A 21,618-nucleotide genomic window follows, 5' to 3' on the forward strand; every position below is an offset into this window, starting at 1 on the left:
AAAATAAGCTGAGCTTTCAGGGTAGAAAATCAGCAAAGAAAAAAAAAAAAAAGAACTAAGATGTGATACAGTGTTTCTCAAAATCTCCCACTTGATTCAGAGTCATACCTTAATACTGTGAATCAAAACATGCAATCATCTATAACTTATATAAATTTATGTGCCATATACACATATATGCCAAGTGCCCACATTTAGATGGTAACAAGTGTCCTATCAAATATGCCTAATACTTGCTACATATCCTACTCTTGGGAGGACAGGTAGTGAGACAGGGTCACGTTACCTATGACGCCTTAGCAGTCAAGCTGCTCCTAACTCAACTCCTCAGGTCTTGGAATACAGATGTGCACCGTCAGGCCCAAGTCTACAGCCTTTTTAAAATTTTGGCTAGTCATTATATACTTGATATAAATTTCACAAGTGTTAATGCCTTTAATCCCAACACTCCGGAGCCAGAGGCAGAGGAGCACTACCTGTCTATAACCCCAGCACACACAGGCCAGCCTATGCTACATAGTGACTGTCTCACTAAAAAGGGGGGGAAAGGAGTGGGAACCAAGACTGAGAAATTAAGCAACTTAGCCTTCCTGGATAGCCAGTTCACAGGAAAATGGGAATGGGATTCAAGCTTTGGTTTGACGGACTAATGAGAGGAGGGTGGCCAGGGACTTAAGAGCCAGTTCTATCTATGAGCCGATGCTCACTAACACATCAGGGGCATGCAGCTGCAGTGCCTTCCCCTAAGCTAGGGAACAGCAAATTAACCCACCTGAATGATGGAGCGGAGTGCCAAAACCTAGCCTTCTCCGTGTCCCTCTTCCTTCAATTTTCTTTCAGTTACTGTGAGCACCACTTGAATTCTTGAATCAGAGACGTGGAAGCACTGGTAGGTTACACTCTCCTCTTATCAATTTGGTAAAATCATTGAAACATAATGCTTGCCAATCAAACTGTTTGGATAATCATACAGAATTTTGGCCACCCTACTGAAAAAACTTTCCCATGAACTCTGGAATTCTGTCCTCACAGTTTAACTCCTTAAACAAACTAAAATCAGCTTTTACAAGTATCTTGTAGTTCAGTTGTTTAGATTATCTTCACAAATAGTAAACAATCCTTCAAAGTAGCACTAACTCTACTTGCCTGTAAGTTACACTTTTGATTATGACAGGACAATCTCTCAAGTTTGAAGAAACAATCTCTTACTGACTACTATAGTACAAAGTCCATTACCATGTCCAATCTCAAGGATATTTTATAAAGTCTGTGACGGCATTTTTAAAAACATCTCTGAATTAGGCTCATTGTAATCAGTAGTGTTATACGGTAACATTTTTCCTTAGTGGAACACAAAAGTGTCATAATTATTGATGGTGTGGGGTAGAAGAAACATTGTTAGTTCCTACATTTTGTTTAAGTTGACTTTCCCAGATCAAGTGAGCATTCTTTTGACTGGCTGAGGCTCTGACTTACTTTTTCTCCCTACCCCTGGAGGAATAAACAAAACCTCCGTATCTACTGTTTCAAGAGCTTCAAGAAATTAAAGGTCAAAGTAAAGAAGGGTCAGTACCCTTGGGAAATAATAATAAAGTTCCAGAAATACAAGGGTCTTAGAAGACATTTTTTTCTCAGCAGGGAATGGTAACACATGCTTGTCATCTCAGTACTCAAAAAGCTGAGGCTAAAGTTTAGAGTTCAAGGCCAGCTGGGGCTCTGAAGCAAGAACAGCTCAAAAACAGTAAAGTGTGCGCTTTCCCATAACCTGTCAGCTTATCAAGGCTCCTAAACAGTTCATTTGCCACTAGTTCCTGGAACCTACTTTGTAAAAGATCTGATTTAATTTTATGTGTCTGGGTGTTTTGCCTAAAATTAAAAACCAAGGAAGCACCAGTTTCTACTTTAATTATTTTGTATTTGCCATAGATTTCCTAGATCTTGTTGGTCCACCAGCCAGGAAGCGATGCAAGTAAACGTTTCAGGTTTGAATTCCATTGTGTGTTGTTTTACATTTTAGAACCTGGTAATACTTCATGCCACTCTTTTTGCGGGGTAGGTAAAGGAATGAAGACGGGGAAGCTGGATAGGTGCTATGTTTCCTACCACCCTTGCTCAGAACTACTTAAAAGTCCTATTGGCACCTTTAACATCTTTTTGTATGCTTTGCACTTTGGAAATAAGAATGCTAAGTAACTATAATGTTATAACTTCATTTATAGGCAAAACAGCGTATTTCAGCTGTCTTGGGTTTATCATAAAAGGTTGGAAGTGTTCAAGAACAGTTAAATGCCCTACACGAAAAGGTCAATTATGCTGGATTCCAACCATTACAATGGTTACCAAGATAAAGCCAATTTTTTTGCCCTCATGGAGTTTCTGGTAGAGACAGATAATCATACAAGTACAAACTGAGAAGTGGCATTGAGGATGCACACAGGTTATAAATAGGAGTGTGTTACAAGGGAACTTGAGCTGAGGTGTATGTGGACATGAACTCAAATGTTAAACTGGCTAAGAGGAAACAGAGGATGTTTTCTAAGGTTACAGAGGCAAACAAGGCTTGATATTGGAATTCTTCATATTAAGATGCCAACAAAGGCTTTTTGGTGAGATTTTGCTTAAGTGTATACTGCAGGCTAGGCATGGTAGAGCATGCTTGTAATCCTACCACTTATGAGGCTGAGGAAAGGATATGGGGTATTCAAGGTTAGCACGGTATGTCTCAAGAAACAGTATGTCTCAAAATACACTTATGTTAGTGAACAACACAGGTAAAGTCATTTTACCTAATATTGATAAGATTAGGCCAACAGATAATTAATACACAGGCCAGTAATTGCCATCATTATCATTACTATTATTTGGGATTTCGTTTTCCAGACAAGGTCATGCCATTTAGCCCAGCCTGGCCTCAAACCCAATTTCTTCTTAACTAACAGACCCCAGGTGTGTGTGTGTGTGTGTGTGTTAGCGTCCTAAGTACTAACAGACCCCAGCTGTGTGTGTGTGAGAGAGAGAGAGAGAGAGAGGGAGAGGGAGGGGGGAGGGAGAGAGAGAGAGAGAGAGAGAGAGAGAGAGAGAGAGAGAGAGAGAGAGAGAGAGAGGCCCCCCCCCAGACTGGACTGAAATTATCACCCTCTTGCCTTTACTTGGATTACAGACCTGTATCACCATGTCCCTTGTAACCAACTAGTAATTGGCTACAATGAGATTTTTATGATCTCTACAACCTGACAGATGGTACTCTCATTTGAAGTAACAAAGAACACTATGAGAACCAGATGGATTTTGTGTATAATTCATGCTATAAAAACTTTCTCAGAACAAAAAGAATCAAAGAGCTAAGACCTATAGTTAGGCATTCTGAACACAAGTCTATAAACACTACATGTTTGAGAGCTGTAAATTACTTTTTTTTCCCCTGTAGAGTAGGTAGGAGCAAAATAAGGAAAGCTTTGGTTTTTAACTGTTCACAATGTTGTTCTTTAGTACAGTTCCACTGGGCCAGTCTTGGAAAGGAACACAAAAGGCACTGTTTAAAAAAAAAAAAAAAAAATCTCCTTCTGTGTTGAGGAGCTAGCTCAGTCAGTGCTTGCCATAGCTGAGTTGGACCCCAGGACTCAGAGGAAAAAAAAACAGGTGTAGTGGCAAAGAGTTTGCCTGCACTTGGGAAACAGACATGCAGGAGGTCACAGGAGTGCTGTGAGCACCAGGGCCCAGAGCGACAACATGCCTCAAACAAAACCAGACAGCCGCAACTTAGAAACAACAAAGGCCTCACACATGTATTAGCCTGAACACACAAATCTGTTTCTTTCTCCCCCCTCCCTTACATAACTTGTGTTTAAACCTATAGACAAGAGTTTTTTAATCTTTGGTCCACGATCGGCACCCTCTTGCAGTATACACTGAAAATTAGAAGAGTAATAGATAGTAAAAGCCTGAGGAATACACACATTTGAGACAGTGAAAAAAAAATTTCACCATGAGCCAAAAACAAAATTTTTTTACATTACTAAAAACTAACTAAAACCAAAAAAGGCCGGTGGTGGTACACACGTCTTTAATCCCAGCACTTGGGAGGCAGAGGCAGACAGATCTCTGTGGCCAGCCTGATCTACAAAGCTAGTTCCAGGAGAGTGAGGACCTCACAGAGAAATCTTATCCCGAAATACCAAAGATTCCAGAATTCCAAACCATAATAGGTTTTTGGTTTTGTTTTTAAAGATACAGTTTCTCTGGGATTAAGAGTGTGCCCCACCACTGCCCAGCAAATTCTGGAAACTTAATTACATGTTCTTGGTATGTGTATCGGAGGTGTGTGTGGGGGGGGGGGATGGTATACAGAAGACTCATCTGAACTGTTAGGAGCAAACCCTCTTACCTCGGTAAACAAAGCCAAGGCATTTGCATCCAACATGCCTAACAAATAATGGTTCCCACTAATAAATGGCCACAATTCTCCAAACACTATTAGTCTAAAGGTTATTTATACCTAATAGATTGAATATGGTTCAAACTGTTTCAACTTTTAACCTAAATTGGATTTTCTTCATGTAGATTTCTCAAACTATCTTCAATGACTTGCCATACAAAAATTCTGACTTACACACATTGTCATATACAACATATAAGCTGGGTTTGGTAACATATGTCTATAATCCCATCACTTGGGAGGCAGGGAGGCAGAAGAGTCAGCTCAGGAGCAACCCTGGCTACATAGCAAGTTGAAGGCCTGCCAGGGATACATGAGAACCAATCTAAAAATCTAAAATAAATTAAAGAGAAATAAAATACTGAATGGGGAAAAAAAAAAACCTGTCAGAATGTTGCAACATTTATTCTGGCAGTGAATAAATTTATTAAGACTCCGAATAGAAAAACAGTGTTATTTCAGTTTCCCTCACCAACCTAACAAATACATTTGTGGGTATGAAACAATGCGAGTGATACCCAGGGGTCAAGACAATGTCCATAAGAAAGTTATCTGCTCCTTGAAAATGGTTGCCAGCCTGGTCTACGACAGGGGGACGGGGACACAAGAGAGGTGTCTGTTAACAACTGGGATTATTAGTAAGTGTCAACACCTATGCACACTGTAAATGAAGAGGGGAAAAGAAAAAAGCATTTCCTTCGGCAAACTGCCTAGTGGCTTTCATGAGACACTGCATAGCTGGGGATTGAGACCAGCTCTTGCAAATATTAGGCAAGTGCTCTACCAATAAAGTATGATTTAGTCGCCAAACATTGGTTTTGAGTACTATAAACCACAATAGAACAGATGCGTCCAAACAATGAATATCTTTCGCTTATAAAAATGTTTGAGATGCGTGGTGATGCCTTTAATTCTAGCACTTAGGATGCAGCAGAGGCAGGCAGATATCTGAGTTTGAGGCCAGCCTGGTCTACAAAGTGAGTCCAAACAGCCAACACCACATAGAGAAACCCTGTCTCGGAAAACCAAAAAACAAAACCAAAACAAAAGGCTTAATTTGCATGGCTTATATATAATACTAATAGCAAGGTGGAAATGAGTCAGAGGAAAACTATGAGAAGAAATAAAGTCAAAGTTACAGCGCCATACACTTTCATTTATACATTTTGAAATTGCTGGCAGAAACTTTTTAAATGACCACAATAATCTTGAGGTACATCTTTAGCTTAAATCTAGACAAAAGACTCCTATTATAGCTATTTTGTTGGATTATTAACATTTTAATGCTTCTTTTCCTCAATTCAAACATGTTTATGTGATGTCACACACACAAACACAGAGGATGGTTTCTTTTATGCATATGAGTACAGGGTCTTTATGCACACAGAAGAGGGCATCGGATCCTATTAGAGATGGCTGTGAGCCACCATGTGGTTGCTGGGAATTGAACTCAGGACCTCTGAAAGAGCAGACAGTGCTCTTAACCTCCGGGCCATCTCTCCAGCCTGAGTATTACTATTTCTTTTTGTTTGGTTGGTTTGGTTCTTCTAGACAGGGTTTCTCTGTGTAGCCTTGGCTGTCCTGGACTCCCTTTGTGGAGCTCACAGTGATCCGCCTGCCTCTGCCTCCCTAGTGCTGGGATAGAAGGCATGTATCACCACTCTGGGTCTGAGTATTACTATTTTTTTTAAAGATTTTTATTTATTTATTACATATATAGTGTTATGCCTGCCAAGTATGCCTGCAGGCCAGAAGGCAGCATTAGATCACATTGTAGATGGTGAGCCACCATGTGGTTGCTGGGAATTGAACTCAGTACCTCTGGAAGAGCAGACAGTGCTCTTAACCTCTGAGCTATCTCTCCAGATCAAGTATTACTATTTCAATGTTAACTATTTTGATTGAGTCAGACAAAAGTTGGTGTGTGTGCACGCACACGTTTATCACAGACACTGGACACTAGAGAATTAGCGTTCTCTTTTTAAAAAATATTCAGACCTTAGATTAGTGGTGCCTGTACTCCTTTGTTGGTTGGCTGGTGTTTTTCGAGACAGGGTTTCTCTGTGTAGCCTTGGCTGTCCAGGACTGGCTTTGCAGATCAGGCTGGCCTTGAACTCATAGCAACCCACCTGCCTCTGCCTCTGGAGTGCTGGGATTAAAGGTGTGCGCCACCATACCCTTTAATGCGCACATACTCCTTTAATCCCAGCACTTGAATGGTACAAGCAAGGAAGTCTCTTTGCGCTCAAGACTAACCTGTTGGACATAGCAAGACCCTACCTCAAACCCACCCTCCCAAAACAACCTACTCACGAGTACCTAGGTAAGCTGCTTCTCTTAATAAGAGATACAAAAATAGTATTGCTCCTGATTATGGAAATATTTTAAGATGAATATATTTTCAACAGAATGAGACACCACAATGAAGGCTTCATGAATAATTTATTCCATTTGAAGTTTTGTTTTTTGTTTTTTTTTTTAAAAAGTATAAACTTTTTCATTTCCTCAATCACAATTTGTACAACTCAGTGTTATGGCATTCGGCAGCAATAGTGTTTGTTCCTTGTTCTTTCTTAAAATGTTTTGTCACGTTAAAAAGAAAAGCAATTGGACCATATTAAATGTCACTGCTCAACAACAACTTAAAAAACACCCCTTCATAAAGTGACCAAGCTATTCTGAGAGGGTTGATGCTGACATGTCCAGTAATGATGTTACAATTTGTAGTTTAAACTCAGTAACTTTAAGGTCCACAAATCCAGTTTATTTTAAAAACTAAAGCTATTTTAAAACTTCAAGAATATCTCAACCTGAGGAGTATTGTAGGTCCCAAATCCAGTTTTTAAATTTATACTCCACAAAAGAGAGAGAGAGAGAGAGAGAGAGAGAGAGAGAGAGAGAGAGAGAGAGAGAGAGAGAGAAAATGAATATGAGAATGAGAACACATATGTAAAAATTTAAACCACAGTTCTGGGCCCATGAAAACACTAAGAAATACCAAAAGGTAAGATTTTTTTCCCGTTGATTTGGGGAGAATGGGACGAAACAAAAATGTTAACACATTTTTCCTTAATTTTAATTAAACTAAACTATTAAGAGGAAACCCAGACCAAAATGTCAGTCAAGCAACAATGAATGTCTCAATAAACTAATATGCAATGCCACAGTGGGTAGGAAACAGATTCTATGATGCAATAGCATTTAAAGACTTTCTTTTAACCTATTCAATCTGAACATTTGAAATAATGTGACATAATATTTTGATATTACAGTATTAACATAGTGCTTGATTAAAGATCTGCAAATCTTTGTAGTAACACATTAAGTTAAAAAATTACCTCAAAAGGTAAATATGAAGACGAAAGAGTATTTTAATACAGTGATCTGTGCCATACTGACAATTGAGGACAAATACAGCTGAGGATAGTTGACTAAGTAGTAAGAGCTTAATTTTAGTGGTTTAAGAAAAGTTTAGAAATATTTAAAAATTACAAGCTATTTTAAAATTTAAGGATTACATATAAGTACACTTGGTGGCCTTCTGGCCAAACAATAAGGTGTACAGAAATGTATTCATACGGTGTTAATTCACAGTCCTGATAACTGAATGGCTTGCATAAGGAAGGTATGGCTGGATGTTTCAGACTGGCTGGAAGCAGACATTATATAACTAATCTTTTAAAATGCTAAAATACTGAACTTTCACCTGCTTCATAATGGATAAATACACACAAAACAGGCATCAGCACTGAAATGAGGAAGTCAAAGTGTTGGGAATTCACCAGGAGAAAGTATACAATTTTGCTTACCTACTCAAATAAAACAATTACCCATGCTTGTTGTGACAGTACATTAATAAGTTAGATCTACCATCCTGCACAAAAGGCTCCATTTCTTCTTCTAATGGCTATTTTAGTAACTTCCTATTTGAGCAAGAACTGGCAAGTGAAGGAGGAAAGAAAACCAAAACCAAAAACAAAAACAAAACAAACAAACAAAAAACCCATGAATTAATCCTGTATATTTGGGACTGATTCTAGATTCCCAGGTAAGAAAAATTGTATGCTGGGTCCCTGCTTATGGCTACATGAAAGAAACTGTCAGAGAATGATCCTGTCAAACCTATTTTCAAGCTGAGGTGTGGTTATCAAATATTAGTAATTTGAATCTGAGATTATAATCTTTTTATTTTCTTGAGTCATTATTGAGCTAAGAAAATAACAAGGATAGTTTTTAATAGAAATTCCAAATAAGCATCTTTTCCCTCAAATCTTAACACCCCCCCCCCCGCCCATGCCAAGAAAATACAGAACAAAATATGTCAATATAATCAGTGGTGGTGTTAGCATCATTTAAAAAGAGATGTGATCGTTAATTTAATATCAAAATATGCTCAACATTTGGATTGTTCTATTAATGTTGAAGGAATAATTTGAAAACTTGTTTCTAATTATGTTTCTCTATAGAAAAACAGGAGTTGGTAATGTTTCATATACCCAATTTAAAGAAGATACACTGTTTGTAAGAAAGTGTTTTTTATGCTAAGCAACATTAAATGTATACTATTTACAAAACAGGTTTCAGTTTCAAAAAAACATAACTGAGTTAGAGTTTTGTAAATACAACTGATTTTTGTCCTTGTCAACAATTAACGAATATACAAGTAGGAATTTTGAAAGACTGCTTCCAAGAAATATAGGTAGACTTGGCGACTGTGAATTCAAGTCAGCAATGCAGGCAGGAGACTAACTGGGCTCTCTTGTGAGCAGCACTGTAGAAAGGATTTTTTTTTTCAGTGGGTAAAGCCTGCATAAAAGCAGTTATCTTGGCATGTGCAAATAAGAAGGGGAAAGCTGTATTGAAGGAAGGGGTGAATTAAAGTCCCTAAAATTCAAGTCCCTTCTTTAGGGAGGTGAGAACCTCCTTGGCATGTGCCCTACCTTAATTTGAGCTGTGTCATAGAAAAGTACAGACTCTGGTGTTTGGGACTGCCATCTCCAAACCAAGAAAATTCAATAAATAAACAAGTCAAAGGGAAACAGTTTAGAAAATGGTTCTTTCACTAGTGGAACAGAGTCTGAATACCAGAACTCACTGAGCGTCTATTTACACCACAGTTTGATTGCACACACACACACACACACACACACACACACACACACACACACACACACACACACACACACACACACTCTCTCTCTCTCTCTCATACACCCACGCACGCGCGCACACACATACACACACACATACTTTCACACACATTCCCAATCTTTAATTTAAAAAAAAAAAAGCAAAACAATCAAGAGTGACTGCTCTTAAAATAATTTGTAAAATGCCTAGAGCTGGGCTAAATTTCAACCTTATAACAGATCCTGCAGAAAAATTTCATAATTAGTAATATCCCCATGCCTAAATGTGCCACTGTGAAAACTGAAAAAAATTTAAGCATGTAACATTAAACACCAAAATTAGTTTAAGCATTCAGTAGCAAATGTTTTTTTCTTGTAAAACTAAGTTTCTTCACTGGAAATGGCCTGAAATATTAGTCATAGCCCTAAACCATAGTACAAAATATAACTGAAGAATTCTCATCTTATTCTAAGTTAGCCCACCTAACAATGTCACGAATGTATATTGCCATCATGTCACTCTGGAAGGTGTGATATATAAAATGCTGTAAGACCCGGTACCTTTTCAATGTATAAACACAGTGAGCTTCATTACTGTACATGTACTTTGCAGCTACAGCTTAGCTGTAAATCTTCCACACACAATGGTATGGACATTATTTCCCCTCTATCCCTGTTAAACTGTACATTGAGACAATACAAATTTACTGTCCAACCCACCCCCTTACAAAAAAATAATACTCTAAAAGCAACCCTACTGCAACTTTTAATTAAGACGATTACATATATTTTAGACCAATTGCTTTAAAGCAAGAAGGCAGTATAAACCTTCTAGGAAAATTTTTATAAAAGAGGTTAAGAAATATAAGACAATTTATACATTTAAAAACTTACAATAAATAAGAGATGCAGGCATTTTTGAATACTAGATACTATATCCAATACAAGAACATCTTGATGTTCTAAAGCCATATGTTGAAATTCATTGTTCCTCATATTTCCTCTCCATGCTTTTAATATTCTTTAACATGAATGGGTACTATGGCTCATTACTTTTCACAAATACTGTGACTGGAAAAAAAAAGGTTAATTTTTGCTACGAAAATGTTATAATACGTTTTGAATAATCAGTCATCATCCTAAAGAGCTCAGTATAGTCAATGAAAAATAGGGTTATAGCCCCGCCCCCCCAAGTCTAAACAATATTTGTTGAAGTAATAAGAATTAGGCCCCATCACAAGTGACTTCCACTGAGAACTGTAACTTAATCCTGCAGCAAATGTCCTTTCTCCCTGTTCTTTCCTTGAGCAATTCCATCAGACGAAGATCACAGCATATTCATGATAAAGTTATATAACTGATTCAGCACCACAAAATGAATTGGGAGACATGAGCGTCTGTCCTGGATTGCAGGGTCACAGGTTAGCCACGAGAGTGCATTGTACTGTTCCAAAACAAACCTGAAAGGCAAATAAGCCATGTGAGTCCTTCTATTTCAACACAGACTTTGGCAGTACTTTTAGAGTCAAAAGGGGGGAGGGGCAGCAGACCCTCTGGCAGCAAACTCACCTCTTCCCACCTCCTGTGCCTAAGCACTGAGACCACATCACCATCACAAGCACAGAACTACTCTTGTGAGAAGTTTAACACTGTAGCACAAGCTAGCCTCAAACTCATGGCAATCCTTCTGCTTTGGCTTCCTGAATGGCATCATGCCTCGCTAAAGTCACTTTATTGTTTTCTTCCATTTCTTCTTTGTTTTGTTAAGATAAGCTAGTTTCAAACTTGCAATGATTCTCCTGTCTAACCTTCCCAAATTCAGATATTACAGGTATGGACCACTAAATAAAGATAAAGACATTTTCTAAAAAAAAAGAGCAGTAGAGCCAGACATGGCAGCATATGCTTTTAATCTTGGCACACAAAAGACTGGTGGATCTTTGTCCAAGGCTAGCATATTCTATGAATTCCAGGCAAATCAGAACCATCTCAAAAACAAAACAAAGAGCAAATGAGTACAGTGGCAGAAGCAGGTAGAGTTCTGTGAGTTCAAGGTGAGCTTGGTTCCAGATAGCCATAAGCAATACGGGGAGGCTCTGTCTTTAAAACATAAAATAAATAGGATGAGGAACAGAGAGAGATGAACTGATTTCACAAAATAGTAAGTTGGAAGCCAGCCTGGGATACAGAAGACCCTTTCACAAAACATGAAGGGGAAATCTCCAAAAAACATTCATGCTAGAAAAGCACTTCTCAATCATTTCACAGGGCTGGGGCTGGAGAGATGACTCAGAGCTCGAGAGCACTGCTTTCCTAGAGGAGCAGAGTTCAGCTCCCAGCACCCACATGGCTGCTAACCAACAGTCTGTAAGTAACTCCAGTTCCAGGGGACCTGATGCTTCCTTCTGGATTGCAGGCAAAACATTGAAATATATGTAATAAAAAGAATCAAAGGGTTTTTTGGTTGTTTGTTTGTTTCATGTGCATTGGTGTTTTGGCTGCCTGTGTAAGGGAGTCAGACCTTGGAGTTACACAGTTGTGAACTTCCATGTAAGTGCTAGGAATTGAACCCAGGTCCCCTGGAAGAGCAGTCAGTACTCTTAACCACTGAGCCATCTCTCCAGCCCAAAAATAAAACACTTTGGATTTTTTTTTTAAAAAGATTTATTTATTTATTTATTATTTACACAGTATTCTGCCTGCATGTGAGTCAACAGACCAGAAGAGGGCATCAGATCACATTATAGATGGTTGTGAGCCACCATGTTGCTTGGAATTGAACTCAGGACCTTCAGAAAAGCAGCCAGTGCTCTTCTTAACCACTGAGTCATCTCTCCAGCCCAAATAAAATAGTTTTTAAGAAATAATCATTTGGGCTGGAGAGCTGCCTTAGGGGTTAAGGGCACTGGTTGTTCTTCCATAGGACCTGGGTTCAATTCCCAGCACCCACACGGCAGCACAACTGTCTGTAACTTCAATTCCAGAGGATCTCACACATTCACACCAATACACATTAAATTATAAAATAAAGAGATAATAATTTAATGGGGTTTAGCCCAGAGTAGAAAGCAATCTGCCTAGCAAGCACAAAGCCCTATTTTTCGTCTACATTATGAGTAGGGAAGAAAAAGAGAAAGAAAAAAACACCTTAAACCCAAACATATATCATCTAAAAGTACAATCCATCCAATGATTCAAAAATAATAGGCTATAAACTCTTGCCCCCAAAAATAAAGACATTTAACAATAAACATTATATTTAACTCAAATGGAAATAGACAAGACATAATGTGACAAGAGCTGTACCTGAGGACATCTGAAGTCTGATTTGAGTCAAGAGGGTGGGAGTGTTTACTGTGAAGCAGCTCGTCAGATTGCACTGAAGGCACGTGGAGGTGCAAAGAGGCCTACAAAGGTAAGGTAGTCAGTCAGCCATGTGGGAGACCAGTCATGCAGCTTCATGGTGTTCTCCCAACGTATCATCCTTGAGGAAAACGACCTTATGCCAGTGTTATCTGTAGAAGCTACTACAAGAGTTCATCATTTTGATGGAAACTTGCACTCTATCTCTACAATTTTTACTTTATCTTTGTTTTTAATACCTTAGAGCAATCCAAAAAAGAAAGAACTTTCCAGTTATCTTCTTCCTCCTTTTTTGTTTTTTGTTTTTCCATACAGGGTTTCTCTGTGTAGCCTTGATGGTCCTGGAACTCAGTCTGTAGACCAGGCTGGCCTCAAATTCACAGAGATCTACCTGCCTCTGCCTCCCTGAGTGCTGGGATTAAAGGTGTGTGCCACCTCCGCCAGGCCTTCGAGTTATCTTCTAAGTCTAGTTTGCCCAGGTGTATAAAGCAAATGATTAAGGAAACACTGAACCCATAGGCCTGAGTGTACTCTGTCCTTGGGATACACAGAATTTAGACTATGCAGCCACATTAGGGCCTAGGAGGAAAAACAAAACAAAAAAACAAACAAAAAAAGGAATCCTGAACAATATTTTACATGAAAAGCTTTTAACTTTTTCCAAAGGTGCTGCTGCTTGAACACTTAACAAACAAAACAATGCATACATGCAGAGGCCCATCAACAACTGCACACACATTTTGGGGGAACACGAAGTAGTAGTGGGCAAGGAAGGAAAATGAGTCACCCAGTGTGTACGCTGTATAACAGTGTTAGCACCATGATAAAGCGGCGGTGCTCACCACAGACAATCCTGCACATTCTACAGGGCGCTTTCTGGTATCTATCTGCATTCTCCATCACAACGGCAGACATGTGTAAGTGCTTACGAAATATATTCAGGAATATAGCCGAAAGCATGTATGTTTGAACTGTCTATAAATTCTTGACTTACCAATTATAATCAAGTCTCACTTGGCATATCACTACAAAAGGAATGAATGCTGACTTCATTCTTGCAATAAAAATATTTTAACCATCTAGAACCACTCATTTCTCAACTAAAGAGAAATATATCAGATGGCTTTATTGACTACAGAACAGAACTAAAGTGGGATACAGGCAAAAGAAAAAAAAAAAAAAGAAAAAGAAAAAGAAAAAAAAAAGGTTAACAAAATTATGTTGTTATGCCTTACCTGTGATTCTGAACCAGAAGTCCTAATCTTGTTACACTGTATCTGAGGGTGAGTGCTCACTTTACACTATCCTCTCTGCAAATAAATATTGAGTAGAAAAGAATCTGGATAGTCCCTTGGACTTTTCATAAAAGTGTTTACTAAACAAAAGTGTGCCCTGAAAGAGTAAGGTCATGAGCTACAACTAGCTGTCACACTAAGTTGGAAAGCACTAGATAAGCAAGGCTGTTTACTGTTCTTATGAGGACTCTAGTGTGCACACACATTCTGTGACTAAGTGGGAGGAGACAGCATGGGCAGCACTTCCCAAAGTACCAAGGAACTCTGGTTAGTGGAGGCTCCATACTACTAATTCTGAAGAAAACCCCTTGGGAAGATGTTCATGTAAGGATATTAGATTAAACCAACGGACATCTGGAAGAGGAATAGAACTCAACAACAGGTACATGCCTACCATAGCTGATTCACATTCAAAAGGGGGGGAGGGGATTCATTCAGATTATTAACTATCGTAGGCTTTATAAAAGCCTATCATCTGACCTGAAACATTATGAGCCCACTTACAGTGGTTTCTACACTGTGTGAGTCAGATCAGTAGCAGCAACAATAACCATCAGCACAGAGGGCTTTCATGACTCATCTTATAACTTAAAACATGAATGTTGAAGAACTAAGTATCTGTAGGTCTACTCACCAGTTTTTTGTTTATGTTTTGACATGGGAACTAGCTATGCACCACTGGCTCACCTGGAACTTACTATGTGAACTCAGCTAGCCTGCAACTCTTTGGTAAATTTCTTGCCAATGCCTCCCAAGTGCTAGGATTATAAGTCACCATGTTCAACCTACTCACTAGTTATTTGTTTGCTTCTTTCTGAGACAAGGGTCTCACTATGTAGCCCTGACTGGCCTGGAACTCTATGTAGACCAGGCTAGTCTCAAGCTTACAGAGATCCTCCTGACTCTGGCTCCTGGATGCTGAGATTAAAGGCATGTGCTATCACACCTGTCTTACTCAATAGTAATGTATACAAAGGAAAAATGTTAAGAGTAGATAAATTAAAATAAATCAAATATTATGAAGATTGTTAAAATTTTTAATCCTCAAAATAATGAAACGTAATAGTATGATCCTATTCAAAGATCTAGGTTTTACTTTTGATGTCTACTACAAATTTATGACTTTAGATGGGTGAATTTCCTTAATTACAATATATTCAGGTGGAGGATAAGACTAGAAAGAGAAAGTTTCTCATCTCTAAACTTCTATATTTCATTGAAAATATAATGTAAAAGCAAGAGTTCCAGGACCTGACTTAAGAATAATGTTCAACCCTAATATAAATTTTTATAATTATGTTTCATATTAGATAATTCATTTTGTGACACCTTTTACAGAAATACACACAACAATGCCTTTGAGAACTTAGAATTCAGGGCTGGAAAGATGGCTCAGTGGTTAAGAGCACTGCCTGCTCTTCCAAAGGACCCTGGTTCAATTCCCAGCACCCACATGGCAGCTCACAACTATCTGTAACTCCAAGATCTGACTGACACCCCTATACCGACACATGCACATAAATTAAAATTAAACAAAGTATTTTTTAAAATTAATTAATTAAAAAAAAAACTTGGAATTCAGACAAGCTATAAGCTTTAAAATGCCACTTCAGTAGTTCTCAGAGCTAAGCTATCAATTAGGATTAGTTAAGACTTTGCACAGATATTAATAATACCTTAAGAAAAAGGGGGCATTGATATTGTGCTTGAGGACACGCTGACCAGAACCAGTCAGGTAATGGACCCGCTTTGGCAGTTGATACGAAGTATCCAAGGGCCAATGGTTGTTGAAGAATATTAGTGACTTCATCATGCGATTCTGTTGAAAGTAGCCGATCAGTACCCTGACCCTTAAAAAGACAAGAGTATTAGGTCATTCGGTATTTCTAGACAAATATGAATACAAAATGATTTACACTTAATATTGTATTACTATCTCATTAAGTCCGAGTCTCAAGTAGCACTAAGTCTAACCTGGTGACAGGCCAGTAGTCTTCTGCTCAGAGGCTTAAGCAGGAAGATCAAAATAAGTTAAAGGCCTGCTTGGGCCACAAAGCAAGTGCAAGGCGAGCCCGTAGCTAGACGTCTAAACACACAATGGGGGCTGAGGATGTGGGTCCACACGAGCACACTTGTCTAGCATGTGTTGAGAGCTAAATTAAATTCTAAGCCTAATAACTAACTAAATGTAGTTATACCATAACAACAGAGTGCTGGGCCGGGCATGGTGGTGCAAGTCTTTAATCCCAGCACTTGGGAGGCTGAGGCAGGTGGATCTCTGTGAGTTTGAGACCAGCCTGGTCTACACACAGAGAAACCCTGCCTCAAAAAAAACAAAACATAAAACCAAAACAGTGTGCTATGAAAGTTGCAAGACAAAATGGGTCTAAGATCAAGCTGAGTACAAAACACAAACTGCTCAGTATAACTACCACTTATTTCCTAATCGCTGTCCAACTATTCCTCAACCGCAAGTCAAAAGAGAAGATTCAGTTCTCTCCCCTATCACTATCAATAAAAAGCCATTCATTTCAGTAGTGTTTGGAAGGCGTTATACCAACATGCACTATTGTTCATTCTCCTTTGGATTCGTCAACACATTTCTCAGCATTTATTTTAAGGAAACAGACAAAAGGAAAATAAAGTGCATAATAAAATGTTCATTATATGGGTACCTTAAGCACCTGAAAGCTACTACTGTAATAAAACAGTAAAAACTACTTTTCACCACACATTTTTATTAGTTCTTTAAGAATTTCATATAATATGTTTTGACCATAGGCTTACTGGTGCTTTTAATTTTGAAAATAGAAAAAGAACCAGACATTGGTGCAATCCCAGCACAGAGGAGACTCACAAGTCACAAGCCACCCTGAGCTGTATAGAGAGGCTCCAACTCAAAAAACAAACACAAACAAAAAAACAAAAAAGGCCATGGATAGCCAGGCGTGGTGGTACACACCTTTAATCTCAGCACTCAGGAGGCAGAGGCAGGTGGACTGCTGTGAGTTCAAGGCCAGCCTGGTCTACAAAGCTAGTCCAGGACAGCGAAGGCTACACAGAGAAACCCTATCTCAAAAAAATCATAAATAAATAAATAAATAAATAAATAGCCATGGACAGTGCATAACTCTGACTCAATACTTCTTAAGTAGAAGCAGGAAGATCATCGCAAAGAAGAAAAAAAAAGTTTTAATGCCTAAACAAAAGTACATGCGCTCAACTGATATTCATCTCTTGCTAATTTCAAAGGGCAAAGTAGTGTCCTATTTCATATAGTAATCCCTGGATGGATGGACAAACAGGTGACCTTTTGATACACTGAAACTTTTTTTTAGCTGAATTACCTTGCCAGCATCACCTCCATGGGGGTAATGAGAGCCTGGAGAGTGTACAGGAGATGCAGTTGGAGATGCAGGAAGGATATTAATGATATCAGGATCAAGATCATCTCCTGTGTCTAGTAAATCAAAGATTCCCATTCCATCTGCTCCATCTGCACAGGGAAAAGAAATGAAAACTCTATTTTCTGTATACCATAATCATTCACAGTAAAGCATTAAAATAACTTTAAACAAGGCATGACAGCTCATTCCCATAATCCCGCCACTTAAAAGGCTGAGTGATAGAGACGGCTGTGAATTTAAGGCCAGCCTGGTATGCAAAGCAAGCTCCAGGCCATTCTGGCCTGCACAAGCAGTGAGATCCTATCTCAAAACAACAGCCAGGGGATGCTGATGTACACCTTTAATCTCAGCACTCAGAGGCAGAGCAGAGGCAGGAGGATTTCTGTGAGCTCCAGGCTAGCCAGTGCTACATAGTGAGACCCTATCTCAAAAAGCAGAACCAATCAAAAAATATCTTAAAGCAAAGTGGTTTAATATATCCAATATTTACAGAGTATCAGCTATGTGCCAAGCACTGTGCCAGCAGCCATATAGAGGATTTTGCAGCAGTGCTCAATGCGAAGAGCCCTGTAAAGAGACCACTCTGAACCTTGCAATGGACCCTAGACATAGGGCCCCCCTTTTTTTTCTTAAATGTGGCGCCACAAGATTGAACCAAGGGCCAAACAGATAACAAGCACTATCCCACTGAGTTAATCACAGTTCCAGGAGTCCTGACAGGAAGTAGAGTGGGCAACAATAAAGGAACTACTGCTGTCATTCAAAACAGAGAGGAAGGCCAGAAGCCAAAGTCTACAGTGACCTCCAGAAGCTGGCAAAGGCAAGGAAACATACTCTAACCCAGATTCTAAAAGGACTCCACCAAAACATCTTGTCTATAAGCCACCGAGAGTGATTTTGAGCACTAAAATACAATGAACTCATGTCCTTTAAGCTACTAAGTGTATAATAATGCTACAGAAACAACTGGTAACCAAGGCAACACATCAGAGATGCAAATGTCTTTTCAATAGCACTATTCTTTACTATGTAAAATATTCAGGTTATTACATAATAAAAATAAAACGATGAAATGTCCCAGGCAGTGGTGGCATATACCTTTAATTCCAGCACTTGAGAGGCAGAGGCAGGTGGATCTCTGAGTTAGAGACCAGCCTGGTCCCAGAGGAAGTTACGGGACGGCCAAGGCTACACAGAGAAACCCTGTCTCAAAAAGCCAAACAAACTAATAATAATTATTTTATGATTATTATAAAATATATATATATTTCTTTGAAGATCTAACATTTTCAAAAGTGGTTTAGAGTAACAAAAACTTTTTTTCTCTTCTACTAAATACAACTAAAAAGTTTCACCTACTTGCACCTCTATTCTAGCAGTTCCTATAAAACATTATTTTAACAAATCGACATACAAAGGGCTAGGCGTATAGTTCAATTGTAGAAACAGCTTGTATAGAATGCAAAAAGGCCTAGGCTTAATCTCTAGTGAAACAAGTGTGGGTGTATGGAAAGACAAGAGACAGATTTCACATATAGCACATATAATGAGTAATAGAGGTATATAAAGCCTGAAAGCACAGCGTAATATACAGAAATTTTATAATCAATGATAACCACTCAAAACATTTACAGAATTCATATCAATACCAATTCTGATGCAGTAATATAAAATGGTATAGTCATTTCCTGCAGCCACATTACAATTTTCAGTGCAATTATTGGAATAAAACAACACATTTTGGGCCAGGCGTGGTGGCCACACCTTTAATCCCAGCACTCAGGAGGCAGAGGCAGGCGGATCACTGTGAGTTCGAGGCCAGCCTGGTCTACAAAGTGAGTCCAGGACAGCCAGGGCTATCCAGAGAAACCCTGTCTTGAAAAACAAAAACAAAATAAAACAACAACAAAAACCTACACTTTTTTCATTTACGTTTAGGACGCAAATGTCTTAGTATCTGTTTCCTTGTCTTTTCCAGTGACTTGAAACTGTATGCTTTGGCTCATACCCTTTCTCTTTGGCTTTGCATCCTTTTCTTCCACCAAACAGCTTTTCCTATGGGGTATCTATTCGGCTTTCTCTTTGCTTCCTTATTATAAAATGTATATTATTGTTTTCAGGTCCCATCTGCATGATGCATGATAAACGTTCCATCTCAGTATTCTTTTTTTTAATTAAAATTTGTTTGTTATTATACAGTATTTGTCTGCATGTGTGCCTTACGCCAGAAGAGGGCACCAGATCTCATTACAGATGGTTGTGAGGCACCATGTGGTTGCTGGGAATTGAACCCAGGACCTGTGGAGGAGCAGGCGGTGCTCTTAACCGCTGAGCCATCTCTCTATTCTTCACTACACCTTCAAACTCTTTTTTTCTTACTAGAGTAAACTTCAGGGCATACTATTCAGCCTACTGCAACAGTCAGCATTTGTTTAAACCCTGGAGTACAGGCAGAGTGGTGTGTGCATGTGGCCCCAGCTACTTGGGAGACTGAAGCAGAAAGGTGGCTTGAGTGTGGGCATTCTTTCTACACCAAGCTGGGCAACACTGCAAGACCCTATCTCAAAAATATTAAAAAACAAACAAACAAACAAACACAGCAGCCAGTCATACATGCCTATAAAACCAGCACTTTTAGACTGAAACAGGAGTTTTGCTGGGAGCTCAAGACCAAATCTGGGATAAACAGCAAGTACCAGGTCAGACAGATTTCTTTCTTTCTGTTTTCTTTCTCTCTTTCTTCCTCCTCCTCCTCCTCCTCTTCCTCCTCCTCCTCCTCCTCCTCCTCTTCTTCTTCTTCTTCTTTTTTTTCATTGTTTGTGAGAGGCTGTCCTGGCCTCACTTTGTAGGCCCAGTGGGCCTTAAAATCACAGTGATCTGCCTGCCTCTGCCTCCCAGACTGCTGGGATTTCAGGCGTGCGCTACTGCGCTTGGCTGACCCTGATTTCAAAACAAATAAAATTAAATGAAAGCTCAATTAACTTACCATTGTTGGGATTGAAAGCTAAATCCAAATTTTCTGTGGTGTAAGTAGCGGAAGCCACTTGCACAGAAGCAGAAGTGGGGAACACAAGTATATGAGTGCATGATGTATCCTGTGGGGTATTTAGCTGAGGCGTCTGCATGTTTAGAGTGGTGCTTCTTCCAAAAACAGAACCAGTTGACACAGAATCTAAAGGGAGACGCATTTTGCCTTTTTGGTAAGTAAAGAATTTTATGTAGCACTTAAAACTTACATGTACAATGAATAACTAAATCTGACATGCGCTAAAGACAACTGACCTGGCATGATAACAAAAGAGCCCTGGGGTTCCATTGCAACCAAACAAGCACTAAGGATGCTGGGAGAGTCCGCAGCAGATATGCCACACATCCTACACATGTCTTTGAGCCTTTTGCTTAGAGACTGCAAGTTCCGGCGACTCAGCAAACAACTCCAATCTGTGGGCATCAATGGAGAGGGGAGACAGTACTTAAAGGAACTGCTCTGTTTTGTGGTTAACTCAAAGTTACAATGAAAGAGAAATGTGTAACAGCTTTTAAATGAGTATAATTTCCAATATAAAGAACATCCTCAAGTTAAAACATTTACAGCTGAAGGTACTTTACACCCCTCTAGGCCTTCAGCACCGAGTCAGGACACATACAGAGCATGTATAAGCTGTACCTATTATATATTACTGATGTGGCTCCTTGTTTAAAACAGAGTTTTACTTAAAACTTAGCATTTTAAAATAAGACTTGTAAAAAAATACTAAAATAAGACTTGTTTTTATTTTATATGTATGAGTATTTGCCTGCAAATTTACGTGTGTGTAGTGCCTATGGGTGGTAAAAAAGGGTATCAGATCCCCTGAAATTTGAGTTATAGACAGTTGTAAGCCACCCGCTGAGTGCTAGAAACCAAACTGAGATGCCCTAAAAGAGCTCTTCACTGCCGAGCCCTTTAGTATTTTATTCAACATGTTATTTAATGTGTTCTGAACCAA

The 21,618-nt window shown here is 39.0% G+C and overlaps 1 protein-coding gene across 1 annotated transcript in view; it reads right to left on the reverse strand.

The window, feature by feature from the left end:
• Positions 1–9,667: 9,667 nt before the first annotated feature.
• Positions 9,668–21,618, reverse strand: part of Med13 (mediator complex subunit 13) — an 87,826-nt gene continuing 75,875 nt past the window's right edge. The window contains exons 25-30 of the mRNA XM_051158203.1: positions 20,912–21,070; positions 20,616–20,801; positions 17,570–17,718; positions 15,899–16,072; positions 12,871–12,971; positions 9,668–11,024 (exon numbers count right to left, since the gene is read on the reverse strand). Of these exons, the coding sequence (XP_051014160.1) occupies positions 10,892–11,024; positions 12,871–12,971; positions 15,899–16,072; positions 17,570–17,718; positions 20,616–20,801; positions 20,912–21,070 (902 nt within the window). The 3' untranslated portion in view covers positions 9,668–10,891. The remainder of the gene's footprint in view (positions 11,025–12,870; positions 12,972–15,898; positions 16,073–17,569; positions 17,719–20,615; positions 20,802–20,911; positions 21,071–21,618) is intronic.

Source organism: Acomys russatus, chromosome 16 (genome assembly GCF_903995435.1).
Source record: "Acomys russatus chromosome 16, mAcoRus1.1, whole genome shotgun sequence".
NCBI lineage: Eukaryota > Metazoa > Chordata > Mammalia > Rodentia > Muridae > Acomys > Acomys russatus.